Genomic DNA, 15,389 nt, shown 5'->3' on the forward strand with positions numbered 1-15,389 from the left:
TATCTATGAAGCAAAATTTTTGATGTAAGGGTAGCCTAATTTGCTCTGTAAAAATAGTGGATTTTTTCTTTTCTTTTCTTCCTTTCCTTCTTTCTTTTTTCTTTCTTTCTTTCTTTCTCCCTTTCTTTCTTCCTTCCTTCCTTCTTTTCCTTCCTCCCTTTCTTTCTTTCTTTCTTTTTCTTTCTCTTTCTTTCCTTTCTTTCTCTCTCTCTCTCTCTCTTTCTTTCTCCTCTCTCTTTTTTTCTTTCTTTCTCTCTCTTTTCTCTTCTCTTCTCTTCACTTCGCTTCGCTTTGCTTTCGAGACAGGGTTTCTCTGAATAGCCCTGGCTGTCCTGGAATTCACTTTGTAGACCATGCTGGCCTCAAACTTGGAAATCCATCTGCCTGCCTCCCAAGTGCTGGGACTAAAGACCTACTCCATCACCACCTGGCTGTGGATTCTTTTAAATATATTTAAGTGTAGATGTTATTTGTTTTGCGACAGGTTTCTACATTGCCCTAGTTGTTCTGGAATTCATTATGTGGACCAGGAAGGCCTTGAACTCAGATCTACCTGTCTCTGCCTCCTAAGTGCTGGGATTAAAGTGTGGCACCATACCCAGTAAATATAGAGTGTAAGCATGAGGTTTAAGAAGGAAAGAGGCTCTCAGGAAAAAGTAAGATATACCTAAGAACATGGATGTGGGTTTGTCTAAGAGAGTGTGGCCCTACATGTAATTTCCTTTAACTTGGTAGTTAAGAATGTCTTAGAAGTTCTTCTCCTCCTGCCTCCACCTCTCACGTCCCGGAATTACAGGCATGCACCCCCACTCTAGTTTTATGCATATTTAGAGAATGAACCCAGCACTGTATGTGTGATAGACAGGCACTCTACCAACTGAGCCACATCCCCAGACCTCTTTAACTTCTGTTGTACTTTTTCTTTTTCCCTTAGGGGACTCAAATTTTTTTATTGCCGACCTCTTCTAAAGAAACGATGCCTCCAGCAGCCTCTAAAGCCCAGGACTCCAGTCCATTATCAAAAAGACTCCTGATTGAAAAACAAGTAAGCTTAAAATATTTTAGGTCACTGTTTCCCAAGGTATATGCCAAAAGAATGCTAGGAGTACAAATAGGAAATTCCGACAGGATTTTTTTTTGTTTTTTTTGCTCCTATTTATTTTTGTATGTGGTGTACATGTGGAGGTCAGAAGAAACCTTGCAGGAATTAAGATTTTCTTCTTCCACCATATGAATCTTGGGACAAACTTGGGTTGTCAGGCTTGGTGACAAGCATCTTTACTCACTGAACTTCTTGCTGGCCTGAAATTCTGACTTTAAAAAGATTGTTTGGTGTGATTGTCAGATGGCTCAATGGTTAAGAAGGGTATACTGCTCTTCTGGAGGAACTGAGTTCAAGTCCAAGCACCCACATCATGCAGATCATAACCACTTGTAACTCCAGCTCCAAGGAATTCAACGCCCTCTTCTGGCCTCTGCAGGTATCTGCACTCACTTGAACATGCTATCCCTCACTCTACCCCACCCCCAAACACATACGAGTATGTGTAATTAAAAATGAATTTTTTAAAAAGATTGGATAAATAAGCGAAGAAGTCTGGATTAAAGACTGTCCAGTATTTGTTTTGTTTTGTTTTGTTTTGTTTTTTTTTGGTTTTCTGAGACAGGGTTTCTCTGTGTAGCTTTGCGCCTTTCCTGGAACTCACTCTGTAGCCCAGGTTGGCCTCAAACTCACAGAGATCCACCTGGCTCTGCCTCCCGAGTGCTGGGATTAAAGGCGTGCGCCACCACCGCCCAGCTCTGTCCAGTATCTTTATTTCTTTAGCTTTCTCAGTTTTATCAGTCTCCAGGAAGATTTGACATATAGTATTTTCCTTCTTACTTAACAGTAGTTTGAACTTTTTATTCTACTAGTATTACCAGTACACTTTTTGGAAAATGCCATTTCCAGCATTTTTATTATTTATTATTTTTAAGATTTATTTTTTTCTGAAATTTCTTACTAATTTTTAAATGTATTTTATATACCAACCTCTCCTCCTATTCCTTACCCCTACCTCCTTTCTACTCCCCTCCCCCAATCCACCCCCCCAGAAAAGATAAGGCCTCCCATGAGAGTCAACAAAGCATGGCATATCAAGTTGAGGCAGGACCAAGCTCCTCCTCCCTGCATCAAGACTGAGTGAGACACCCCACTATAGAGAATAGGTTCTAAAAAGCCAGCTCAAGTGCCAGAGACAGATCCTGGTTCCACTGCTAGGGGCCCCACAAACAGATCAGACTACACAACTGTCACCCACTTATTTTTATTATCCTGATTATATGGGGACATGGGGGAGGTGTGTGTATGGTTTCTGTGGAGGCCAGAGGCATTGAATCACCGCTGGAGCTGGGGTTACAGGCAGTTGGTCCTGGATACAGAACTCAGGTCTTCTTTAAAAGCAGAGCAGTATGTGCTGTTAACCACTGAGCTGTCTTTCCAGGTCTCTATTTTCAGTATGTATAAGCAGTTACTTTCTTCTTAAGATACAAGCTAGAGCCTGGAAGATGGCTAAGTAAGATTGTTGGTTGTGTAAGCATGAGGAGCTTCATTTAAATCCCCAGAACCCTGCACAGTGTGGTCATGGTATAGTGTGGTCATGGTATGGTGTAGTCAGATCTTTCTTTGTGCTACCAGCTCACAAATAATGACATGGAGACGTATTATTAATTGTGAAAGCTTGATCTTAGCTTAAGCTTGCCCCACCAGCTCTTATAACTTAATTTAACCCATTTAATCTTTGTTGTCGTGTGTCTCATTACCTCATCTCTCCATACTGCCCACGCTGCTTCCTCCATGTCTGGCTCGTGACTCTGCCGCCTTCTTTCCAGAGTTCTCTCTATGCCTGGAAGTCCTACCTATACCTCCTGCCTAGCGATTGGCTGTTTAGCTCTTTATTACACCAATCACAGCAATACATTTTCACACAGTGTACAAATATCCCACAACAGTATGGTCATTTCTATGATGCCAGCACAGGTGGTGGGTGGCAGATGGGTATAGAGATAGGAGGATTGCCAGGGTTTGCTGGCCACCAACCTAGTTCAAGGTTTAGTGCGAGACCTATGGTAGAAAGTGATAGAAAGACATTTAATGTCTTCCTCTGACCTTCACTTATGTACACACTCATGTTCATACAAAATACAAGAGGCATCAGGTAATAATGTATATTGTTTGATCATATGAAATGTGTGACCATATTAAGGCTAGAGCCTTTGTTTTTAATAAGTTTAGTGGACAGGCATTCTTTGAGATACCCACACAGTAATTTTTCTTTCTTTCTTTTTTTTTTTTTTTTTGCATATCAGTGATAATGTTAGTCCTTCATCCACCAAAGTAGTTCAGCTGTATGACCAGAAGCCTTAAGTATAAGTGAGAGAAAAATTGTGTATAAGAAAAAAAGGGGAGAGGAGTATAAGTCACAAAGAAAGATGTCTTTGGCTGTGAGTCATCATGCTAGGAAGCCATCAACAGGGTAATTTATTCCAGTTTTTCAGTTAATATTCTTTTAAAAAATATTCTATGTGTGTGTGCCTGAGTATAAATGTATGTGCAGGAGCCTGTAGAGGTAAGGTCAGAAGAGGCATTGGATCCCTTGGAACTGAAGTGACAGATGGTTGTGATCTTCCATGTGGTATTGGGAAATGAACCTGGGTCCTCTGTAGGAGCTGTTAGTGGTTTTAAACACTGAGCAATCTCTCCAGGAGCCCTTGCTCCTGCCCCTCTCCCTTTTGGGAGACTCTCTCAAAGAGTGTCTTTGACTATATAGTCCAGGCTGGCCTTGAACTCAAAAAGAACTGTCTGCTTCTTGCCTCCTGAGTGCTGGTATCAATGGTGTATGCCACCATGCAGAGCAGTTGGTAAGTTCTTTTTAAAAATTATTTAAGAATTTATTAACTGGTATTTGCAGTTTATAGTTTATTTACTTAAAAAAATTTTTTTTTTCTATTTTGAGACAGGTTTCTCTATGTAGCTCTGGATGTTCTGGAACTCACCCTGTAGACCAGGCTGGAACTCACAGAGATCTGCCTGTCCCTGATTCTTGAGTGCTGGGATTAAAGGCATGTGCCACCATGCCCCACTAAAAAAGATGAAATTCTTAAAAATTCGAACCTGAACAGAAATGAAACAACTTTAAACCTTTAAAGGTGGAGCTGGAGGGATGGCTCAGTGGTTAGGAGTGCTTGGTGCTCTTGCAGAGGACCCCGATTTGGTCCAGCACTACATCAGGGTGCTCACAACCGCCTGTCACTGCAGTTCCAGGGCATCCAGTGCTCTTTTGGCTCCTTGCCCATATGGTTTACATAAAACTTATTCAAGCACACACTACACAAAGTAAAAATAACACCCATAAACATACCAAAAAAGAAGATATCTTTATGTTAAAATAATAGAGCTCCATATTATATTGCCACTGGATAGTTCTTGTGTACTGGGTCAGTGGGTAAAAAGCAAGCAGTTAAGATCTTCAGTTTCAGTCTCAGTCTCTTGTTTGCTCTCGTTTCTGGAATTTCCTATTCATCTTGTTGGGTGTCTAAGCCAAATGATGGTAGAGATGGTAAGTCAGTATTTACTCTGCTCAGCCTCAGGGTAGACAGATTCTCAGCTGATGAACCAGCTGCTTTTATCTCTGTGCTGTTATGGTTCAGCATTCTTGGGGCATCTGCATGCATAGTTGCATGCTGTGTGTGATACCTATGTTGAAGTGACTGTTGGCATTAGGTCTCATTTCTTTGATTTCCCTTGTCTTTGTTGCCTTCTTCCACGCTGCCTTTGGTGAAGAGAGCCCCCGTAGAATCATGGACTATAACCCCATACATAGTCTTGCTTTCTGTCTTGCTCTCCTGCACCCTAAGTATCAACAACCTCCCTCACTTTTTCTGCACAGGAGGGTTTTGGAATGCCATGGTTGACACCCGTAGGATTTGTATAATGAGGTAGGAACCTTTACCTGGGTAGGGCCTGAGTTGTTGGGCTTTCTGATCCTTCCTTCTTTCCCACAATCTCATTGTTCTGGTAAATGCGTGGAGGACCCTCATGAGGTGGATATAATCTATAATGGTTACTTCCTGTCTTGAACTGGAACTTCATAGGGCCTGTAAGGATAATGGAGTTTTCCCAAGTTCCTGCCCTGAGAAAATTCCTCCCAGAGTCCTGGAAAAGATGCTACATAGAGTGTGGCATATCTGAGGGGAAGGAATCTGTGTACACTACGCTTTTTTGTCCATTAACTATTCCTCTAAGACAAAATTCTATCTATACAGCTTCAGCCCTGTCCTCACATTCAGCTCCTCTCTGCCCAGTTTTCCTGTCCTCATAGTTTTAGTAAGCTCCTATGCTTTTCAACTGATCTTCGTCCTCTCTTCCTTTATCCTCCATCAATCTTTCCTGGCTCCTTATCCCTGGTCCTGATAAACTCTACAAGAGATCTGTTTTACCCTCTACAGAACCTCTGTCTTCTTCTCCTCTCTCTCTCTCTCTCTCTCTGGCCACAGGGTTCTGTGTCTCTTCTGGAATTCTGCTCTAGACCTTACTGCACCTGGTTATGCAAAAAGGCCTATTGTCCTCAGTCAATTGCTCTAGAATGCCACTAGGCTTGAAGGCAAGGGATGGCATGAACTTCATTTACACAAGAAGCAAAGCTATGCATGTACAGCCTGCTTGTCTCCTAGGCTCATCAGGGGAGTTAGTTACCAAGAAGTTCAGCAGGTTTGAGAAGCTTAGTTGTTTGCCAAATGGTCTATAGTATTTGGGCACACAAGAATTTCATAGCAGATGATAGGTGAAATATTAAAAACTGGATAACACCAAAATATTCCATAATAAATGGCTTGCCTCTAGAAAAATACCTTGAAATTTCTAGGTATAGCTTTAATATCCAGCTGAGTCTATATTATACACTGTGGCCCACAAGAGGTCTGTAACATCTGTTGCTTCCCCAACCTTTCCTTTAACAATATCAAACTTGAGTCTCTACTTCCAACACTACTTCTTCAAGGTTCTTTTTGGGATTGTTCTTTATGGCAGTCTGTGGAGCACACACATCATCTTTGGTGTATTATCCCTGTTGATGAAACTATATCCATTTTTTTTTTCGGGACATGGTTTCTCTGTATAGTTTTGGTGCCTGTCCTGGATCTCACTCTGTAGACCAGGCTGGCCTCGAACTCACAGAGATCTGCCTGGCTCTGCCTCCTGAGTGCTGGGATTAAAGGCATGCGCCACCACCGCCCGGCTCTATATCCGTTTCTTAAAGTGAACTGATTTGCCATCCCAGTGCCCTTTTCCCCCTAGTTGCTGCATGCCCAGCTGCTTATGGTGCCCAGCTTGGTGTCTGAGGGTACAGAGGCAGAAGTGGCTGCTGGGTCTCTCTGACTTGCTCTTCAGGGTGATGGTGATGGTGATTGGGGCAGGCTGTGGCAGCTGTGGCTCTGGGGGCATGGTGATAAAGAGACTGGAAGCCTAGGTGTGGCTGTTCAGGGTTCTCCCTGGACTGCTGTTATTGATCATAATTGTTGGTCAGTCAACAGAGGTCATATATCAAATACCACAAGGCTTGAGAGCATTTAGTGACTGTATGCTGTGTTCACAAATGCCTTTTTTGCCTGCTTTGGGACTTTGAGGATGGCACCTTCAGAAGCAAGAAGAGGGACTTCCTGAAGTGGCCCAGGCTTGTCTGAACTCACAGTAAGCAAGATGATTTCCAGGAACTATCTGTGAAATTTCTAACTATCACAATGCAGTGAATTACAGAGCATTATGGTATAGGCTATGGAAGAAGAGAAGGCAGCACCAATGTTGGCTCCTTCCAGTTAGGCTTATTCGGGGAGGTGGGGGGCCTCAACTGAGCTCCTTCTGTAAATTCACAAAAAGATTACTCTGATATTAAATTGTAGTGAAAACAAAGTGGACTAAAAAGCCAGTGTTATTCTGTGTTTGGTGGAGATGGGAGGAAAGAATGAGTCCCCTGAAGGAGGAAGGACACAGCTACAACAGTTCTGTGGCCTTGACACAGTTGGCCACTCAAGCTCCATTTTTACTTTCCGTGGCCTTGGGAAGGCCTATTCTTTGTTTTCTCCCCTTTAGTATTTGCTTGCAGACTTCACCAACCGTCTACTTGACCATCTCTGCTTTTCTCATCTGTCTTTTTCTTAAGCTTCAGCCTCTGCTTTATGCATGTCTTTGGCATCTCTCTCTTTTCTTTTCATGTCCAGCTCAGCAAACGGGTTCATGGTTTGTCTGTATACTGCTTGTTGCAACAGTTCAGGATCATCCTCTACATCTGTAGGCTTTCCTTCCTTCAACCCCCTGCCTCTTAACAATGTGTTCTCTTCTGCCTGAATTACATTCAGGGCTATCTTCTGTTCCTGATGCAGTAGCCCACTTTGTCCACAGCTTCAAAAGCCTTTTGTGCACCAACAGCAGCATCTAGATTTTTGTCAGGATGTACCAATATTATACAGCTGCAAAAACCTCTCTTTTATTTCATTATCTGTCACTTCAAGAATAACTGGAAAATCTCCATTGGGTTCACATTAAAGAGAAACCTGGACAGGTCAATCTTTCAGTGTGATTTTTGGATGTAGAACTTCTCTATTTGTTTAGCCTCACTTTAGAAGATCCTAAAAGCCTCTCCTGTGCTACCTGCCCAGAGCCCTGCTTCTTTGGAAGCTACCATATTCCTACAGCTGCTGTTTCCCAAGTCCAGCCCTCACATGATCTCTGATTTTCTTTTTTCATCATTGTTAAAAGGATACTTGTTTCAGAGTTGACTAGTTTTAATTTTCAGTTATGTCCTTTTTATAAGTAACTGTGTTGCAACTCTGTGGGTTTGATCCTGGTTTTGGTACCAAAATGTGACTCTGGGGGAAAGGTATCCTGACTACTTGGGGAGTCAGGTGACTCCTTGAGGTGCTAGGACAGCTCTGATGGCTAGACCTGCAATGAGATAGCTCAGCCCTGGTGGGCGAGGTATCCAGGATACTTTTTGAGCTGCTGGGACAACTCTAATGACTGGAGCTGCAATGAGGCAGCTCAGCCCTGGATGGGAAAGTATTCTGAATGTTCCGGAGAGTCAGGCCTAGAGTTGCTAGGACAGCTCAGCCCTGGAAGGGAACGCATTCTTACTGCTCAGGAGAGTCAGACATGGAGCTGCTAGGACAGCTCAGCAGAGAAGGCTGTCCTGACTGTTCAGGAGTCAGGGTATACCTGGTGTGGTAAGGGATGGTCTCCCATCCTGCTCCTCTCCTGGAGAGCCTCTACAGCTGACCTTTGCTCAGCCCCCACTTAAGGGGGCTTCCTAGTAGAGCTCTGCTTCTTCGTCCTAAGATGTTGCTTCTTTTGCTTCACCCTGCAGAAATGTAGCAATCTCCTCTGGTCCTGGGAAAAGTGATACTTTTTCAGCTCTCCCTTGTTTTGTCCACTGAGGGACGTCTCAGCAAGGATATTCTCTACACCAGTGAATGAAGACCTTCACACCCAAAACTCTTTTGAGGAAGAGACTTATTTGGGAAGGAGGAGTCCAGGAGAGTGGCTGCCTTTACCAGGGTGGAGAGAACAACCCACATCTGACCAGGCAGGGTAGTTTATATAGGATCTCTTGGGGGCAGAGTCAACCAGGGATTGGTTACTCCCTCCCCCCCCCCCCCCCCCCCACACACACAGGGTTTCTCTGTGTAGCTTTGCGCCTTTTCTGGAACTCACTTGGTAGCACAGGCTGGCCTGGAACTCACGGAGATCCGACTGCCTCTGCCTCCCCAGTGCTGGGATTAAAGGCATGCGCCACCAACGCCCAGCTGGTTAGTTTTTTTTTTTTTCTGGTCAGGGATTGGTTAGTTTTGTGGGCTAGGGGCAGAAATGGCCCTGATTTCAGAGCCAAACTTTCGTTCACTGGCCTTTCTTAGCGTTTTGACACTAATTCTAAGGACAGGGCATATTTCTTTCACTGACTCTGATTCTAGGGACCAAGAGTGTTTCTTTGGTACTGGTTTCAGAGTTGGGGCATGTTTCCTTGGTTCTGGGTTTGGGGATAAAGTGTTCATTTCTCTGGCTCAGGTCCCAGACCCAGGCTGTGTTGTTTTCCCTGGTTCTGAGCTCCAGGGTCAGGGTGGGTTTCTTTAGCTAGCCCCTTTCCCCTATACTTTTAGTATGTATATAACTTATCTGTTTCACTGAAATGTCCAGTTTTATTGTTTTTAATTTACCCATGAAGGCCTACATGTGAATATTTTGCATAATGTAATAATTTACTCATTTGCATACTTCTGTTGCTGATTTTAGTAAAAACAATAAATTTTTTAAAATTATAATTTGATACATAAAATTCCATATTAAAACTAGGCAGGACATACATCTTTCATTCCAGCACTTGGGAAACAGGCAATCACATCTCTTTAAGTTCAAGGCTGACCTGATCCACATTGCCAGTTCCTGTCCAGCCAGGGCTACGTAGTGAGACCCTGTCTGAAAAAGAAAATTGTAAGACCATTTGAGTGCTTGCTGGTCTTCCACAGGATCCTAGTCAGTTTACAGCATCCATGTCAGATGGCTTATAACTTCCTCAAACTCCAGGGGCTGACACCTTCTTCTGGTTTCTGCTGCACCTCAACTTAATGTGCTAATACCTACATATAGAGAAATGCACACATATATCTAAAAATCAAAAATCTTTTGGAGGAAAGGTTCTTTTCTGAAAATATAGGAAATTATATTAAAGGTTTTTCTTTACATCTTAAAGTTGTTCCTTTTGCTCTACTGTGATTATAGCAGGAGGAAGCAGAATGGGAAAGCATAAATGGGCTGTTGATGACACATGGCTTCAAACCTTTGTGTCTAGTCAAAAGAACCGATCTCAAAGGTAACTGGATCCTTTTCTCACTTTGTTAGGCATAAAACTTATTTTTCTTTGAAAAGTGTTTATCTTAAAATGGTCTTACCTTCTCTTTGTTTTTACCATTTCTATAATATACATTACAATGTAGATCTCATCGTTTTTGACAAACAGTCATCACAAAGAATGAGGCAGAATTTGAAAATGTTGATGGAAGAAACAACACGTCAGCAGAGCATGATACGGGAACTCATAGAGAAGAACCAGCAGCTTAAGTAAGACAGCGGGCATGCCCCTAGGATTGTTTGCATATATTCTAAACACAACTCCCTGAAGAGGATCCTGAAATTTCATTGTACTTTTTTTCAGTTTATTTTTCTTCTTACGTGCATGGGTGTTTCTGTCAACAATGCATATAAGAGTACTGTGTGGGTGCCTGAACCTACAGAATTCAGAAGATGGCATCAGATCCCTTGGAACTAGAGTTATGAATGATTGTGAACTACCATATGGGTGTTGGGAATCGAATGTAGGTCCTCTGGAAGAGCAGCTAGTGCTCTTAACCACTGAACTATCATCTCTCCAGCCCCCTGAAATTTCATTTTTATTAAATGTAAAACATAAAAATATTTTTACAAGTAAATGGGTAAAAATTTAGTTGGCTTTCAGTAGCACTTAGCATTGATGTGTAATGGTACCCTCTATTTCTTCTATATTTTCTCTTATAAGGTAGATGAGATTGGGTGTGTCAGGGACACAGCTACAAACCTGTTGTTATAAGATAGAAGTGTTGAGGCTGGGGTACAGCTCAGTGTTAATTATGCTAATGTTTGATTCTCAGCACCAAAACAAAGTAAAAAAATTAAGAATGTAGAGACATTTTGGAAAGTAATCTGTTATATGGCATGTACAATATGATTTATTTTTAACACTGAGGGAAGGAATTGTATCTCTTAATTAGAAGTGAACTTCAACTAGAACAGAACCGAGCGGCACACCAGGAACATCGAGCCAATGACCTGGAGCAGATTATGGACAGCGTGAAATCCAAAATCGGTGAATTAGAAGATGAGTCCCTAAACAGGGTTTGCCAGCAACAAAATAGAATACAAGACCTTCAAAAGGAGCATAAACTGTTGCAGGTATTGTATTGACTTATGTGTTTTCTTATTTGATGGTTAATTTTGAAGTTCTTCATAGTCCCAGGTAATTTCCATGTTGCTTCCATGGTGTATGTCTGTGACAAAGATCAAGGAAATCCAAATGCTTGAGGTACATGGAAAGATGGTTAGGGGAAAACAATTTACATTGGCATAGGATAGTAATATTAATAGGTGAGCTTTTCTACTTAGCACCTCATTTTGAGATTCATCTATGAGACTGCATGTTATTGTTTCATGAGTATCCCTAAAAGATGCATGTGTGTGTCTATGTGAGTGTATGCCACATACGTATGGGTGTCTTTGGAGGCCAGAAGAGGATGCTAGGTCCCCTAGAACTGGAGTTACAGGAACTTGGGAGCTGCTGGATGTGGATGCTAGGAACTGAATTCACATCCTCTGGAAAAGCAGGAAGTGCTCTTAACCACTGAGCCCTTTGACATCTCATACTGTACTATTGCATAGCTCATTGTGCCTGCACAGGGATTTTCTTACACTTGTAAATGTCTACCATTCTACTTTATAGCAACCATGGTGTCATGTTTAGAGACAGAGTGTCCTGTATATGGGTATCAGTGTCTGTATAAATCTCATATTGCCCTGTAATAAACTCAGATTTCATTGTAAATGCCTCATAATCTCTATGTACATCCCATAATGAATATTGTAGAAGTCATAGTTATCTACAAAGAATCCCTAAAAGAATGTATACTTTATAATGTCATAATACCCAGCATACAACTCTGTTTCCTTGTATTAAGCATATATTGCCCTATACACAGCTCACAGTGCCTTCATAGCCCATAATGCTCTGTTTGGAGTTTATGGTGTTCTATATAGATCTCACAGTGCACCTGTATGTGGGGCATTTTCTTAATTAGTGATTGATGTAGGAGGTCCAAGCCCATTGTGGGTGAGGTCATCCTTGGGCTCATGATCCTGGGTAAGAAACCAGGCTGAGCCAGCCATTGGGAGCAAGCTAGTAAGCAGAGCCTATCCATGGCCTCTGCATCAGTTCCTACCTCTAGGTTCCTGCCCTGACCTCCAGGTTCCTGTTCTGACTCCCTTCAAGGATAGACTGTGATGTGGGAATGTAAGTCAAATAAACCCTCTCCTCTCCAAGTTGTTTTTGGTCATGGTATTTCATCACAATAATAGTTACCCTAACCAAGACAATAGAGCTTATTGGAAGCCTGTATAGATCTCACAATTCACCTGATAGAGCTTAGAGTGTCCTGTATAAAGTGCATAGTGCCATGGAGAACCCGCAGTGTACTTCTGTTGAGTATATTGTGCACCCCAGGTCGAGCTCGTATTACAACTGTATGAAGTTCAGAGTACACCTTTTTCAGTGTCCATACTACCATATTTAGAGGTCATAGGCCAGATGGAGAGCTCCTGGAGTTCTCTGGAGAACTCGTATAGTTCACTTGTATAGAACTCCCAGTTCAGATCTCATCTTGTACATAAAGGATTTTTAATATTCTTTAGTTTTGATTTGGTTTGGTTTTGGTTTTGGTTTTTTGAGACAGGGTTTCTCTGTGTAGCTTTGGAGTCTGTCCTGGAACTTGCTCTGTAAACCAGACCAGCCTCGAACTCACAGAGATCTGCCTGCCACTGCCTCCTGAGTGCTGGGATTAAAAAACATGTATCACCACTACTTGGCAGTATTCTTTTTATAGTTCTCAAAGGTTATTATAGATCTTGTAGTACTCTGTATGGAGATCTTGTGCAGATCTCAGAGTGCCCTATGTATTTCTCATAGTGAACTTGTTTAGAGCTCCGTGTCATGATAGTGACGTGTAGAATTCACAGTGTATCTCCACTGAGTTCATATCACACATGAATAGAGCTCATAAAGCATCTGTTTAGACTTCATAATCCCAAGTACATATCTTACAGTGTACACCCACCCCTCCCTCTGTGTATGTGTGAGTGTATTGAACTCATAGTGTGTCTGTATAACTCAATGTGCTTTATAAAGCTCATAGTGCACCTCTGTATAGCTCAAGGTGCTCTTGATTAAAGGACATGATATCCATGAGCTCATAGTGTCCTTTATGGACTCTGGGTGCCATATACAGAGCTCTTAGTGCCTATATATAGAGCTCATAGTGCTGCCCTGAATAGAGCTCACAGTGCACATGATTTAGAGCCCATACTAAAGTAGTATAGATCATAATGTACCTTTATGTAAGCTTATAGTGTTTTGTATAGACTTCACAGTCTCCTCTATATAGCTCATAGTGTACTTATATGCAGCACATAGTGCTGACAAAAATCTCATTTGCATTATGTTTATCTCATAGGACACTTTATAGAGGTCAGAATGCCTTTCATAAAATTCATGGTGTCTTACATATAGATTACAGTGCCATGGGCACATCATATGCTGCCCTGCTTAGAGCTCATAGTATCCTATACAGAGCTCATCATGTCTTATATGGAGTCATAATGCTTATGAATATAGATCTTTTTCCACCTGATGAAAGCTCATATTGGAAATTTATTGAATCCATGATGTCTTATATAGAGATCATAGTTCTCATAGGGCACATGGATCTCAGTGCCCTATATAGACTTTTAAGTGGCCTGTATAGATACCATATTTCTCTTTATGTGGTTATATTACCTTATACTATGTGTAATAAAGCCACATGAGCAGATAATAGTGAATTTTATACAGAGCATAGGTTACCCAGCCTGTGAGCTTCTGGGAATTCTTCTGTCTCTGTTTCCCATTTTGCCATACGAATGGTGGAAGTATAGATGAGTGCTGCTGCACCTGGCTCTATGTGGGCTTGGGGGTTCAAAATGCAGGTCCTCCTGCTTGCTTGGCAAATATTTTACCCATTGAACCCTTTCCTCAGACATATAATGAAAACTAAAACACTGAAAAGAGAAATTGAAGAATACACTAGATGATAGAAAGACTTTCTGTTCAGTTTATGGATTGGCAGAATTAGAAAGTGGCTATATTACCAAAAGCAATTTCTATATCCCCATCAAAATTCAAATAACATTCTTCACAGAATTGAGTAAATAGCTCTAATATGCATATAGTAGCATAAAAGGCCCTTGATAGTGAAAGCAATTCTGATTGCAAAATAATAATGCTGGTGATAGTATTATCCTGGTTTCAAATTATAACTACAAAACTGTAGTAACATAAACAGTTTGGTACTGTCACAAAAATATGTATATTAGTGAAATAGAATAGATAGCCCAGAAATAGACTTATACCCAATTGAATTTTGGGCAAAGATGCCAATTATATACATTGGAGAAAGAGCCAGCATCTTCAACATAGTACAGAGAAACATGATATCCATATGTAGAAGAATCAAACTAGATCTTTATCTCTTATTCCATATAAAAGTCAATTCAAAATGAATCAAAGACTTTAATAATCTAAATTGAAACTGTTAGAAAAAGAAACCTCTTAAAAGTATAGACATAGGCAGGAACTTTCTGAAAAGGACTCCAGTAGCTCAGGAAATAAGAGCAAGAATCAACAATAGGATTGCATAAATTTTCAAAGCTTCTGCACATGAAAGGAACCAACCAACAGGGTGAAGAGACAACCAATAGAAGGGGAGAAAACTATACCAGCTGTGAATTACTATCTAGAATATATAAGGACTCAGGAAGGAATGGTGTCACATGTCTTTAATCCCAACATTCAGGAAGCAGAGGGAGGAGTTCTCTGTGAGTTCCAGGCTAGCTAAGGCTACATTACATAGTGAGACCCTGTCTCAAAAAAGCACAACAAAAAACGAAGCCCAAACAGTCTAAATAAGTTGATAAATAGGCTAATTAATGAACAGACTGTTCTCTAAAGATTGAAGTACCAGTGACTTCACCCTTAGCAACCAGGGAAATGCAAATTAAAACTACATTGAGATTCTATCTCACCCTAGTCACAATGCCTATCATTAAGACAAGTAACAACAAATGATAACAAGAATTTTGGGGTTGGGGATTTAGCTCAGTGGTAGAGCGCTTGCCTAGCAAGCACAAGGCCCTGGGTTCGATCCTCAGCTCAAAATAAATAAATAAATAAATAAATAAAAATAAGAATTTTGGAAAAAAGAAAACCCTTACTGAAGGGAGTATAAATTAGTCCAGCCACTATGGAAATCAGTGTGGAGGTTTCCTCAAAAACCTAAAAATAGAACTACCTTATGACCCAGTTATACTCTTCCTGGCTATATATTCCAAGACTAGATTCATGATCACAGAGACACTTGCACATCCATGCTTACTGCAGTAGTACTCATAGTCAAGCTATGGAATCAGTCAAAGTGTCCAAGAGACAAGTGAACTAAAAGTGTGTGTGTGCATGCACATGCATCTTGAA

At 41.3% G+C, this 15,389-nt stretch overlaps 1 protein-coding gene and 1 pseudogene across 5 annotated transcripts in view; one reads left to right on the forward strand and one right to left on the reverse strand.

Moving 5' to 3' along the window:
* Cep70 (centrosomal protein 70) overlaps positions 1–15,389 on the forward strand; it is a 63,885-nt gene that overhangs the window by 13,730 nt on the left and 34,766 nt on the right. For 4 of the 5 annotated variants that reach the window (XM_036193346.1, XM_036193349.1, XM_036193348.1 and 1 more), the window contains exons 3-6: positions 935–1,045; positions 9,806–9,896; positions 10,021–10,144; positions 10,831–11,011. In XM_036193346.1, coding sequence (XP_036049239.1) covers positions 935–1,045; positions 9,806–9,896; positions 10,021–10,144; positions 10,831–11,011 — 507 coding nt within the window. The remainder of the gene's footprint in view (positions 1–934; positions 1,046–9,805; positions 9,897–10,020; positions 10,145–10,830; positions 11,012–15,389) is intronic. The other variant, XM_036193350.1, reaches the window with a different exon arrangement.
* On the reverse strand, positions 6,952–7,718 carry LOC118586899 (annotated as a pseudogene).

This window comes from Onychomys torridus, chromosome 7 (genome assembly GCF_903995425.1).
Source record: "Onychomys torridus chromosome 7, mOncTor1.1, whole genome shotgun sequence".
In the NCBI taxonomy this organism is placed as follows: domain Eukaryota; kingdom Metazoa; phylum Chordata; class Mammalia; order Rodentia; family Cricetidae; genus Onychomys; species Onychomys torridus.